The sequence below is a fragment of the Phoxinus phoxinus genome (genome assembly GCF_949152265.1).
Source record: "Phoxinus phoxinus genome assembly, chromosome: 24".
NCBI lineage: Eukaryota > Metazoa > Chordata > Actinopteri > Cypriniformes > Leuciscidae > Phoxinus > Phoxinus phoxinus.
This window is the reverse complement of record NC_136899.1, coordinates 14,710,761-14,723,801: the sequence shown is the minus strand read 5'-3', so window position 1 is coordinate 14,723,801 and position 13,041 is coordinate 14,710,761. Positions and strand designations below refer to the sequence as shown.

At 34.8% G+C, this 13,041-nt stretch overlaps 2 protein-coding genes across 3 annotated transcripts; one reads left to right on the top strand and one right to left on the bottom strand.

Moving 5' to 3' along the window:
- Nucleotides 1–166: 166 nt before the first annotated feature.
- On the bottom strand, nt 167–9,045 carry dcaf11 (ddb1 and cul4 associated factor 11). The gene is made up of 15 exons (XM_079601195.1): nt 8,786–9,045; nt 7,597–7,783; nt 7,323–7,450; nt 6,384–6,502; nt 6,107–6,171; nt 5,731–5,831; nt 4,828–4,974; nt 4,679–4,733; nt 3,968–4,036; nt 3,638–3,695; nt 2,970–3,155; nt 2,127–2,280; nt 1,853–2,005; nt 1,651–1,757; nt 167–1,195 (listed from the first exon to the last, which is right to left on the bottom strand). The coding sequence occupies exons 2-15, from the start codon at nt 7,770–7,772 to the stop codon at nt 1,088–1,090; spliced, it is 1,626 nt and encodes a 541-aa protein (XP_079457321.1). The 5' UTR covers nt 7,773–7,783; nt 8,786–9,045; the 3' UTR covers nt 167–1,087.
- Nucleotides 9,046–10,251: 1,206 nt separating this feature from the next.
- Nucleotides 10,252–12,306, top strand: eloca (elongin C paralog a). 2 transcript variants are annotated; one of them, XM_079602293.1, is made up of 4 exons: nt 10,252–10,351; nt 11,136–11,161; nt 11,365–11,511; nt 11,651–12,306. In XM_079602293.1, the coding sequence occupies exons 1-4, from the start codon at nt 10,269–10,271 to the stop codon at nt 11,839–11,841; spliced, it is 447 nt and encodes a 148-aa protein (XP_079458419.1). In that variant the 5' UTR covers nt 10,252–10,268; the 3' UTR covers nt 11,842–12,306. The 2 variants fall into 2 exon arrangements, with proteins under 2 accessions (XP_079458419.1, XP_079458420.1); XM_079602294.1 differs by having other exon boundaries at nt 10,254–10,351; nt 11,368–11,511.
- Nucleotides 12,307–13,041: the final 735 nt, after the last annotated feature.

Here is a 13,041-nt window from a genome sequence, read left to right as displayed (position 1 = left end):
TAATACTATTATTGTGAACAATATAAAAAATACAAATAGTTACATAGGTATTGTAGCCTAATTTTACCTATTTACCAAATTTACCTACTATTATTACAATATAGCTAATTCTTGTACAGACTATGTGAGACACTGTGGCAATGTGAGTACATAAAATATGACCATAAATTGTTACAATTGTTTTATTTTGATTGCATGTGGGACATGAGAAATTGGCTTGAAATGCAACCCAACTGTATTGCCTGCAGCTGGCTGGAAATATTTAAGATATGATTTATAGTCCAAACAATCAAAGTTGTGAGCATAAGTTTAATTATTCTTGTAAAACAATTCTGAGTGTTTCAATGAATTCTAAATGCACTTGAATCATACACAAATCAAACCTTTGTGTCAACAGAAACATATTTGCACACACGCTCCCACGCATAAAGAAACACATTCCCGCACCCATAAACACACAACTACATCTCCACACACGCACTTTTAACACACATTCAGTTTTGACAAAGAATGTTTTTTTTTTTTTTACATTGTACTACAAAATCAAATCCTGAACATTAATAGCAATAAAATATCTTACAATATTTAGAATTATTCCCAGAATTCTTTGCACTTTTAGAAACATGTCCATTATGTCTAAATTATTTTGCTATATTACCATACAGTAATTTTTCAAGCAAAGCAGTTGTTTTGTGTCTGTCTGAAATCATGCGTTCTTTATATCGGTGAAATTCACTCAAAGTCTTTCACTAAAGCTTAAACCTGCAGTTAAAAGGTCACCTCCGAGCTGAAAAAGAGGTGTAACAGTAGGCGTAAAAGAGAAATCACAAAACGCCCTGTCCATTAATTAAATGTCAATGATTCTTTTAGCTTAAACACACTTGCATCTTCTTTTTGTGCCGGTAGGGGGAACCAATGTGGAATCAAACAAACAACACTTGAAGATCCTGCCTGACACTATATCAATGTGATTTTACAAAATTCTCTGCACAAAATAAGTTGTCTTTTGTGATTTATTTCCCCCGTTTCTCTTTATTCCTCCATCGTCTCATTCCCGCTGTGACGGCACCATCTACCTCTGATGTCATCAATAGCCTTTTGTTTTCATCTCCGCCGCATCCACGTTCATCCTCTCTCTGTCTTTTTCCAGAGGGTGGTTCTGCGCGTGTTCCCACAAACGTATGGCGCCATCCCACTGAGCGAACATAAAAGAGAAAAGAGCGCAATGAGTACGGTGTTGGTGCATTTTTTGTATTTAGGGCTGCAACTAATGGTTATTTTGTGGATTAATCTAAAAGTTATTTTTGCGATTAATCTATTGATGATTTTCTGATAGTCAATTAATCCTAAAATATCACTGTCTCAAAGATTATCTTTAAACGCTTTGTAACCGAGTGCGTCTGAGCCACACGCCTCGTGGCAGCTCCGGTGTATCTTCGGATAATTTATTGGTCTCCGCGAGTCATTTACCCCTCATGATTATACGGTTCAGTGTGTGTCTTACATTATCTGGACTTGACAGACAACTATTTGACGTGGCATACACCTATTTGCATTCCAAGCAAATCAACGTATTTTTGCAATCGACATCATCAATTACGTCCACATGTCGTAATAGCCCTAATAGTATTAAACAGTGGTTTTACTTACAGAGCTGCTGACCATGTTGTTGTGATACGGGTGCCAGCTGACGTCCCTCACACATGCGTCGTGATTGGACAATTTGCACACGACGGATCCCGTCAACACATCGTAGACTACAAAAAGATGAAAGGAAGTGAAATTAAGCAAATTTGAATAATACGACTATTTCGCACTTTGTTATGCGTTTTTTTTTTTTTAATCAACTTACTGACGATTTTGCCTGTTGAACAGCCTGTGTAAATAAACTTCTGTCCAGTGGTGAATTCAGGGGAAAAGCGGCACCGAATTAGCGTGTGCAAAACCCCGTGACCCCTGTAGGTCATCACAGAGGTGTCACCGCTCAGCTTATGCCTCTTTAGTGCTGCAGGGCAACAAAATAACGTGTGAAAACATGTGCTTTGTGTTTATGTGTACAATCAAGGTTGAAAATAAACCAGTTTGTCTAGCAGGTCTATTAAAGTCCCTTAAGCATGCTAACACACCTCTCTGAGGAACCTGCTGCCAGCGGTAGTCCCAGTTCTGTTGTGTGACAGCGAGTCGTGAGGCCGCGAGTCCTTCTTTGGGTGAAAACTTCCTCACGTCCCACAGCTTAATGCTCTGATCTTTGGAGTTGCTGATCAAGTATCGCGCGTCGCCCTTCAGGACAACATACAAACGCTGCTTAAAAAGTGCTTGAACGGGAAGCAACTAATGTATTACAATTATATTTAAAAGGCAATAGGAGATATTCTGCAGCTGTACAACAGGATTTTAAGCTTTTTGATAACAGTTCTGCTCTTTAACTGTTAAATTACCTTAATATTGTTCGCTGTGACATATACTATATGGCCAAAAGTATCTGGACACCAACTGTTTGTTTTTAAGCACCTGGGTGCAGCTGGAATAGTCAAAGCCATTCATTAGAAGTGTGTGTCCACATATTTTTGGCATTTAGTTTAAATAAATACTTCATATTAGGTATAGGTAGCTACACAAAAGGCTTCTCTGATATCTTGAGTGTACGTTTATGGAGGACCAGGACCACTTAATAATACAATACAGAAATCAATCATTCAGTGCATTCATGAAAAAAAAGAAAATGTAAATAATCACTTTTCTAAGTGACAAATATTGTTATATTATTAATAATTACATTAGTAATAATATTCATGTGGTTGGTTTACTTATTTTTACAGTAAACTAGAACTGTAGAGCATATTGCAGTGTGGTGATTTATAACAATAATTTAGCTTATATTCACACCTGTAAAAGTGCAGTGTGTTGATGTAATAACTGTATTGTAAATCACAGCGTCTTGACAATGACAGTATGGATTGCTATTATACCTTGCTGTGTATGAAGGTGATGCCATCTCTGTGTCCAGCCAGTTGACCCACAGGCTGTGGTCTGTCTTCTCTGAGTGTACGTCTGTCCCATACCTTACAAAGAGCATCGTCACTGCCTGAGAACAGCAGCTGCGATGAACTGTCTGCAAATGCTACAGCATTCACATCATCCTCATGAGCGTCAATCTGAAAGATGAAGAGATAAAAAAAAAGGAAAGAAACACACATGAGTCTTTCTAAAGAGGGCAATGTCTGGATAATGTTCTCACTAAATCTATCATGCTTATCAAAGATCACATTCAGTTTAGAGCGAAAGACCTTTGCTTTGATGCACTGAGGCCGGGAAGCTGTAAAGATTATGCAAGGAATAAGATCACAGGATGGCTGAGATTTATAACAGATTGACAGTAGAGCTAACTTATTTTGATAAAGAAATAATGATCCATTAGAAGGTCAAAAATCTTGCACATTAATCCAAGAAAAAAAGCTCAAAAAGATATTAATTCAGATGCTAATGGAAGAGAAAAGGTGAGGTGAAAGCTGACAAAACCTTATTGATTTTTCATTTACTGATGATAGGGTTCTTGTCACTTTTTAATACTCTAAATACACATTTTATCTGTAGTGCAGTTTTTTTTCTCTACGACTTCACAACATGTGAACCATACCTTTAGAGTTCTCTTGTTCTGTTCACGATCAAACACATACAGGCAGCCATCGTTTGCACTGTTTGATAGAGATAAAGGTATTTCAGGAAGAGAAGAAGAGTCTTTTAGACATACACTTTATTTTTCCCAGGTAAAGTATGTAGTTATTATGCCTGTTAATAGATATATATAGATAGATAGATGGATGGATGGATAGACTTTTAATCTATATTGTTAAAAGCGCTATATAAATGAAGGTGACTTGAAGTCTCAACATGCATGAAAAAAGTATAAATAGTAACGTTGAGTTATTAAAGGACAAGTATGAAGGCCATAGTATAAGATACTGACCCGCCTAAAATCTCTTTTCCATCTGTGGACGCTGTCAGTGAGAAAACACAGAACCTCCTTTCATCAGGACTGAAAGAAGAAAAGACTCCTGTCAGCATCAGCAACATTGAACATGAACAACTACAGTCATTTCTATGCCAGTTAAATATACCTGATAGGCTATATTGAAACAAATACAAATCTTTGAACATAAGAACGTATTTCCATTCACACAGCTCTACCTTACTTGGGGATGAACAGAGCAAGACCAAACCTCTAAAAGCATAATATTACAATTATGACAGCATTATCACAGCAGTCACTAAATGTCATGCAATGCAGAGAAGACGTCAAAATGGTTATGTGAATTTAAGGGGAGAGGCAAAAAGACACGCTGGAAAAGTCATCTATTGGCATTTTTAGCATATCTGAGTGGTGTTATGATGACACTATGATTAAAATATAGGAGGGTTGCTGTTCTTACATATCGAGAATCAACAAATACCAGTTCTTAGTGCGATGTTTTTATTATCCTGAAGTGTGTTATTTCTGCAACACTTCCTTCAGATTTCACTTTGCCAGCGTGTTCAGTTTTGGTTAGCTCACATGTGATGGTTGTTGTGATGAACGGTTATGGAAATCTGTTCTACTGTCTGTCATCCACATGAAGAGGAAGTGTACCGGTGATTACCTGAAATTTAATGCTATAATGTACTATGAGGAAACACTAACTTGAGGTCCAGAGCGGTGTGCGTTTCATTGTCCCCATCTACACTGCACACATGAACTAAAGAAAGAGAGAGGCACAGACGCATGTGCATTAGAACAGTCAATGACAGCAGTGGCAACAAAACAGCTTAAGTGACCTGTCCATGTCTTACTGTAGTCAGACCAACTGGAGTAAAGCACACAACGTGCATCAGGTGTAAAACACACATCCAGAATGCTCCAGCCCACGTCTCTGGCCTTCACTGTCTTCTTTAGAGAAAAACGACCCCTACTGGTATCATATAACCTGATATTCTGGTCTATAAAAACAGAGACAGAAAAAAGAGGTTATTAGACGTGCACTATCATTCAAAAGTTTGGAGTCAGTAAGACTTATTAAAGGTATCTTAGCCTGGGCCATTGTTTCACAGTAGAAAACTAAACTAAAGAGACCGATCAACAACAACAACAAAATACCGGAGTCTGCAACATCAAAAGACATTGAAAAGTGTTTGTGTAAGGGGTTATGAGATAGCCGCAATTTTAGTTTAAAAGAATACAAAGACATTTTGTCAGTCATTACTTCTGGAGAAAAATAGCACAGACACTGGACAAATATTAAACTTGTGTTGTGTCACAGCAATATTGTGAAATATTATTACTATTTAAAATAACTGGTTTCAATTTTAATATATTGTAAAATGTCATTTATTCCTGCAAAGCTAAAATTTCAGCATCATCACTATTTCTAATTATTATCTAAGTTGAAAACAGTTGTGTTGCTTAATATTTTGGAGGATTGCTCAGGATTATTTGATAAGTATAAAGTTTGTATGAAATAGTAATCTTTTGTAACATTATAAATGTCTTTATTGTCATCAATTTATGTTAATATCAATTGAATGCAAACTTTTGAATGGTAGTGTAAATAAACTCAAATTAAAGACAGAAACATTTACACTACAGGACTTTAGTACAGCTTTGTTATGCACTTGAACATTTCTGAGATGTGCATTTGGAAAATACTAAGCATAGCAAATAAACACTAATAATAAAGTCTTGAATTGCAGTTTCACCTTGGCATGCAGACAGGAACATGTTTCCCTCATCACTGTAGAGTCCACAAAAAACTTTCTGCTGATACGTGTCCTTGTATACCACATGATTGGGCAAGAAACTGTAAAGAAATAAAAATGGATTACAACATGTATGCAAAGACCGATAAGTTTTAGAAGAAAAAATAATTTAAAAATGTAAAAACATCTGTGCCAGTGTATCTCTGAGTATCTATGCCCGGTTGCATAAAGCACCTTAAGTGTAATTTCCCTTAAGATCACCCTTAGGTTTCCCATGCACTTAATAATCAACAATGTTATTGACCTTCACTGACACTAACGAATAATATTTAAAATATGCACTATTATTGTTGCATAGTATTTATATTACACTTACTGTGAACGGATACGGCTGCACTCTCCATGAGAAAAACTTGACCCACGACAACGTCCCTGTTCCCGCTTTAGAAAGAAATACACAGTTAGATTATAGGAAATTGTACACTTCTGAACTCAACTATGCATATTTTTTTTTTTGATGATTTGGCTGCAGCCACATCAATATACATTTTCTGAATTTGTTATCAGAAAAATAACTGATAGCTGAAAACTCATTGTATTGTTAGTATAAATATCCTGTAAATGAAAGATGCACAAGTATAAACGCATCTTACCTCTGCCAGCATATGTGTGAAACTGTATTTGCCCTTTACGCCTGAGGAAGCAGTGGCAAGCATGATCTGAGTGTGGATCTCACTGCGGTCCACTTCCTGTGTGTCTGGTTGGGCATCCACTGAGTGAGAATAAATAAGGCATAATAAATTACCACAGAAGTGTGTATTCAATGGTATTCATGGCACCATTTCTCACTTTTATAGACTGAAAATTAGGCCAAAGAGGCTGTTGATTCTTTTAGACTCTATTTTTTCTTCTTCCTGATTATTTTAATATTGATTATATCCTTGCAAGTGATCCTCACTTTTCTAAATAACAACGAAGGCTGGAATAGAGTCTGTGCACACCGAGATTGATTGCTCAACATTTAAATAGTCTGGATCATTGATTGCTGTAATATTGCTGTAAGTTCCTACAGAGTGCTATCAGGTTTCCTCTGAAACCCTCCACCTCCTCCCTAGCTCCACCGGCCTAGATCTGCTACTGGGTTTATTTATGTCCGTTTATGTATCAGCAACAGCGCAAATCTTACATGCTCACAGCAGCGTGTCTGTGTATCTATTGGAATAGCAAGTCCCGTAGCAGCAATAACCAACAGCAGCAGAATAGCAGATCTTTTCGCCAAGACCAAATACATTACCATTGTCATATTCAATAACAGGCTTAAACTATTCCAAGGGTTGTCATGATTAAAACATATACATAATTAACTATAGTAAACATAACATTTTATTATATTAAAACAAAGTGTTAATAATGAGTCCCAGAAGCTTTAAATACCTTTAGCGTAAGCATGGGTTACATTAATATCGCTTTGTCCTGCTGTGGGACCTCAAGATTTCATTTTGTGCTTAATTTTCTCACAGTTTCCATACACTGAGCAAGTAGCAGCTAAGGGCTAAATGCGGAGGCAATTGTGCATAGAGGGAATTACTCACCTGGAGGGTCATATCGATGTCCTAACCGCCCATCCCAGGCCCCATCGCTGTCCTCATCAGAGTCTGAATATGACTGCACAAGCTGCAGGCCTGTCGCTCCACTTCCATGGACCAGGCGCACCTGGCCCCTATAGTAGAGAAAAAAAGGAACACTTTCAAATATCAATTTGAATAAAAAAAAAGAGGAAGTGGTACTGTTGCAAAACATGTATAAAATGCAGCCGAGGCAAAGATATCTCCAAATAAATGTCATGTGGGTTATGTATATATTTACCTCCGCAGTAGGTACGCCAGAACTTGAGCTAAGTCAACGTCCTCTTCAGATTCTGACGGTCTCTCTGCCTGTGTGTGACCCGTTTGATTAGAATTCTGGTTGGGTTCGGGTTCTGACTGGTCTGGGTTGTTACCAGATCCCCGACCGGACATCCCAGAACTGGACTGAGAGCCCATAGACCGATTGTCTGGAAAAATTATTTATCCAGCCATAAGCAATACAGAAAGTCACATTCATGACATTATAAATATACTAGAATTTCCTTAAAGACATTGAACACCAGTAACACAGTGAATAATATGACATACGCTCAAACAATAAAACATTTTCAGCATCATTACTCTTCAGTGTCACAATTGTAATACAATTTTTCAGGATTCTTTAACGAATAGAAAGTTCAATAGAACAGCATTTGTTTTGAAGCAAAAATAATTTGCAACATTATGTCTTTACTGTCACTTTTGATCAACTTAATGCATCCTTGCTGAATAAACGTATTCATATCTTTCTAAACAAAATTCTTACTGGACGATAGTGTACTTAAATTAGTGCCAAAAAAGATAGAAAGATGTACACTACAGGACTTTAGAAAGGCTTTGTCGTGCATTTTAAGATGTCTGAGATGTGGATTTGAAAAATGCTAAGCATTGAAAATTATTATTAAAAAACAAAACACATAAAGAAGCAAGATATTATAAATAATGCTAGGATTTCCTTAAAGATATTGAACATATTTTAGTAATACTGAAAATAAGAGTACATACACCCAAGAGATGTACATGTCTGTCCAAAAAGTTGTGATTAACATGTCACAATGCATATAATATATATATATATATATATATATATATATATCACGACAAAATGAACACTGATGTAGTGCATTTGTTGTGTTGTGTGTCAGTGTTTTTGTCTTGAAAATTTAGGTAAACAAATGCTGACATGCAGCTGACAAATAGAACTGACAGCCGACTATGCTAAAATGACAGTCTAAAATTGAAAATAGCAATTGACATAGGGCGAACACTTCATATAGTGGTTGCATATTTACAAACTAAGAGTTTAAAAAAGCAAAATACGTAAAAGCATCCTAATTACACTAAATATCCATCCAAAACAACCTTTTGTTTATAAGTTAGCGCTCACGCTAGCACACTGTAAGCGACCTACAAAAGAGAGAGACACCTACCAATTTATTTGATAACAGCGCTTTGACAGCTCTTTTACTCCTTTGTTTTCTTCCTGCAAAACCTCGGTAAATAACCACAAAATAGTGTTGTCAAAAATGAAGCTTGTAAACGTGGAAGTTCAGTAACCTGAGCGCTTCTATTTCCCTGAGTTGTTTTCAAGATTCTCCTGGTTCGTAACGCGCCATGTTGTTTACGGTCTCGAGACTCGCCTTCCTCTGGTCACATGACACACTCAGAGCAAACACAAAAATAATAGAAACAGTACATTGACATAAGTGAATGGAGGTCATTGACAGTGAAGCCGTGTATTTTTTAAATATCAATTTTCCTGCCACAACCCTTTAGCACTATACTACAAATAGGCAGAAATAGCAAAATTTTTGCTTTGTCATAATGAGCTCCCAAAAAAATCCAAATGTGCTATTCTGTGTCCTACTCAAAAATCCAAACTGCTAAACTATGTTTAGAGAAACTAGTTACACTACACTAAGCTATACTTGAAAAAACTTTCTTAAACTACCATATTTGTAGCTTTAATAAATAGGCCTACAAAATATTAAATATAGCCTGTATGTTCTATACAAATAATTAAAACAGATAAATTGTCAATTATTCAGGAAAATCAACATAGACCAGAAATAAGTTTTAGATGTCATGCCTAAACAGCCTAATTGCCCAAAAAAGATTGCATCGAATCGGAATAGTTTTTCACAACTGTTATAAGCAGTTCAGAAACATGGATTGGCATCTATGATTGGCATCGGCCTTTTTTGTCCTAGCATGGATAATGGGTCCAGAAAAATAAATACCCATTCAGTCTACAGTCCTGCTGCTGAAAAACATCTAACCCTAGCCATTTACAGTGCAACCAATTTTGTCCAAAATATTCACTGAAATTCATACGGGGAAAAAAACACCAATAATACTGTAAGCACATGAAATGCGGTATTTATTATAACCAATAATGCTAAGTATGGAAGGAGAAATCATATCTAAATTTCTTATTTATATAGATTTTATATTAGGACAATTGTTTTAAATATATATTAGTTCCTAATTCTGTGTTTAGAATAGGTACAATTTGCACCCTCTGCTGCCCTTTTTTTATTGCTATTTAGATGTGGTATGTTTAATTGACCTTATAGTGCAAGTGTAATATATCTATTTTTATTTGGATGGTATTATTTTTATGTAAAGGTTTAGGAATATTCAATACCGGTTTGTGGTTTTGACCTTTGTTCCTCAAGGTACCTGGCTACCTACTTACTAACTAACTAAATCTGCAGTGTGTGCATGTGCGTGTGTGTTGGACTTTTCTGAGTTTACCTTTGTTAGAATTACTTGTACCAATATATTAACATTACATAATTATTTCAAGTTATTTGAATTAATTTCTAATGTTTCTGAAGATTATTCTAAATGAAATCTAATTTTTTAATTTCACACACCACGGTTCAATTACACATAGGGGGACTTTTATTTATGAGGCACATTTTTGAACCGGAAGTGTTCAGTTGTACTCAGCGACCGTGTTTCTCAACTTGTTTTACTGTTTTAAATTCGTGGTAAGTGTGACAGTTGTACATTTATTATTCACAATACACATTTGTATTAATTGATCCATACAGAGAAGAAGCGATATGATATTGTGATTTATCGTTTTCAAAATGATTTGTTAAAAACCCTGCTATTTACTGTTGTGACCGTGATAATGTTCTCTTATGAGACTGTTTATAAAGAATAAGAACGCATGTGAAATGACCAAGTACAGCAAAAGAGAATAATTACATAAACTAGCCAATATTTTGGGAAGACTTAGAGGGTTTTTTGGTTACTGTTCACACGTTAATAAGTAAAAAACCGTAACAATTAAATGCAATAAGTTTTCATTTGATAACATTAGTTAATGTATTAAATATTACGAACTAACCATGCACAATACATTTGTTACTGTAGCTGTTAATCTTTGTTACCGTTAGTTAATAAAAATAGTGCTGTTGTTCGTCGTTTGTTCATGTTACTTCACAGTGCAATAATTAATGACATGTTTAACTTTTGATTTGAATCATGTATTTAGTAAATGTTGCAATGAACAAAGATTAATAAATGCTGAATAAGTGCAGTTCATTATTAGTTCATGTTAAGTCATGTAGTTAATTAATATGAACTAATGAAAACTTATTGTAAAGTGTTACCAAAAAAAAAAAGGATTCAGCCTCGTCATCATCATATAATATCTCACAATTTTGTTTGTAATTCACAACTTTCTATTTCTCTCTCCTTCTCATATGCTGACTAATAATAATTGATCGCTTACATTTTTGTTCTGTTTTGTTCTGTTGTTTGCAGGTATAACAGAGCCTGTGAAACAATGGGTTTGTATTGGACTTTTATTTATTTATTTGCAATTAGGAAACTGTAATATCTCGATCAGCTTGTGTGCTATTTGCAGATGCTTTTAATGGTTGGATCCTCATCAATTCATTATTCATCTATTCATTCTTGTCAAAATTATCTATTCTGGTAAATTTGGTTTAGCTTCCATTTCCCCCTAAAGTGTTCAAATAACATTTTCCAGCAGATATTGAAGAAAGGACTTTTGGTGGGTGTGAGGGCCCAGATGCCATGTATGTAAAGCTGATCTCTTCAGACGGGCAAGAGTTTATTGTGAAGCGCGAGCACGCGTTAACCTCTGGCACAATCAAGGCTATGCTGAGTGGACCTGGTGAGTATGGAACATGTTCAAAGTCCTGCTGTGATGAAACCGCATTTGTTTATTGTGGAATTCTTTCATCACTCCATGTTTTGTGTGTGATATTTGAATAGAAGGAGGAAGTTCTAACATTTTGCATGTTTACTTCAAGGTCAGTTTGCTGAAAATGAAACCAATGAGGTGAACTTCCGGGAGATCCCGTCTCATGTTCTCTCCAAAGTTTGCATGTATTTTACCTATAAAGTGCGTTACACCAACAGCTCAACAGAAATCCCAGAATTCCCCATTGCTCCTGAGATTGCCTTGGAACTGCTCATGGCTGCGAACTTCCTGGACTGTTAGATAGGAATAGGAGTATGCGTTATGCTGTGACCGACATTCATGCCATTTGGTTGCCATATATGTTCCAATGATTTTTGAGTGTGTATTTATAATGTTTCGCTTTATTGATCAATTTAGTTTTTTGTTCTTGTTATGTTGTACTTTGAAATGACTAGATAGTTTGGTTTGTATGCAGAGTTTTTAAATGTCTTACATTCATTTTGTATTTGCAAGTCGTTCGCAGTTGTCCTAGTCTCGCACAAGGAATAAATGTGGATGAACCAAATGTATCACTGTCACACCTCTTTTTGTTTTGGCTGTGTCTTTCTGTTTTACAGCAGAAAAAAAAAAAAATGGCGTGCATAAGTGAACACAGGGTAAAGGAATTATCTTTTTATATTTATATATACTTCAAATGATGGCATGATTGTAACATTAAAAGATAAAAAAAAAATGTCACCCAAAAATAAAAGAATGTTGAAAGTCGCTCTAAACCCAGGTTACTGACTTTTTTCATTAAAGAATAATTAATTAGTAGACTTAATATGTAATAGATACTAATAGTAATTTATATTTAATTAACAATTAAAAAGATACTTCACCAGAAATAACTAAATCTGTATCTTAAAAGTTGTTCCAAATCGATGGCTTTCTTCTGTAACTAATAAATTAATAGACACAAATATTTATTAAAACGGAATAGATATTTATTATAACTATTCAAAAAAATCAAATAAATATTAATAATTAAAATAATACTTTGACTGAAAAATAAATCTGTATTTTAAATGTGTAAATAAATGTGTCCTCCTTTGCTCTATGACCATTTTTTTTTACAGAATAATGAAATAATGTACATTTATGTTTATAAAAAAAGAATAGATGTTTATTAATTATAACTATTCAAAATAATAAACAATTATTAATTAATGGATAATTAAAAAGCAAAACACATAAATCTGTTTATTGAAAGCATGTCGTTCCAAAGTGGTTTAATAAAAATAACATATATTTATTAATTACAACTATTAATAATGAATAAATAAATTATTAACTAATTAATTAAAAACTTAAACCGAAAATGAGAAAAACTAGCCTATCTTGAAAGTCTGTCGAAACCCATGTGACTTTCTTTTGAATAATGAATTACAGAATGATGAAATAATAGGTATTTAATATTTATTTTCGCTATGATTAATTAACATTTAACTAGTATTAACT

Coding starts and splice junctions, on each gene's coding strand:
- dcaf11 (XM_079601195.1), bottom strand. CDS start 7,772: ATGGGCTCTCAGTCCAGTTCTGGGATGTCCGGTCGGGGATCTGGTAAC. Junction 5,832..6,106: donor TGCAGCCGTATCCGTTCACA/GTAAGTGTAATA, acceptor ATTTCTTTACAG/TTTCTTGCCCAATCATGTGG. Junction 3,696..3,967: donor GGAAAAGAGATTTTAGGCGG/GTCAGTATCTTA, acceptor TCTATCAAACAG/TGCAAACGATGGCTGCCTGT.
- eloca (XM_079602293.1), top strand. CDS start 10,269: ATGAGGCACATTTTTGAACCGGAAGTGTTCAGTTGTACTCAGCGACCG. Junction 11,162..11,364: donor CAGAGCCTGTGAAACAATGG/GTTTGTATTGGA, acceptor AACATTTTCCAG/CAGATATTGAAGAAAGGACT. Junction 11,512..11,650: donor GGCTATGCTGAGTGGACCTG/GTGAGTATGGAA, acceptor GTTTACTTCAAG/GTCAGTTTGCTGAAAATGAA.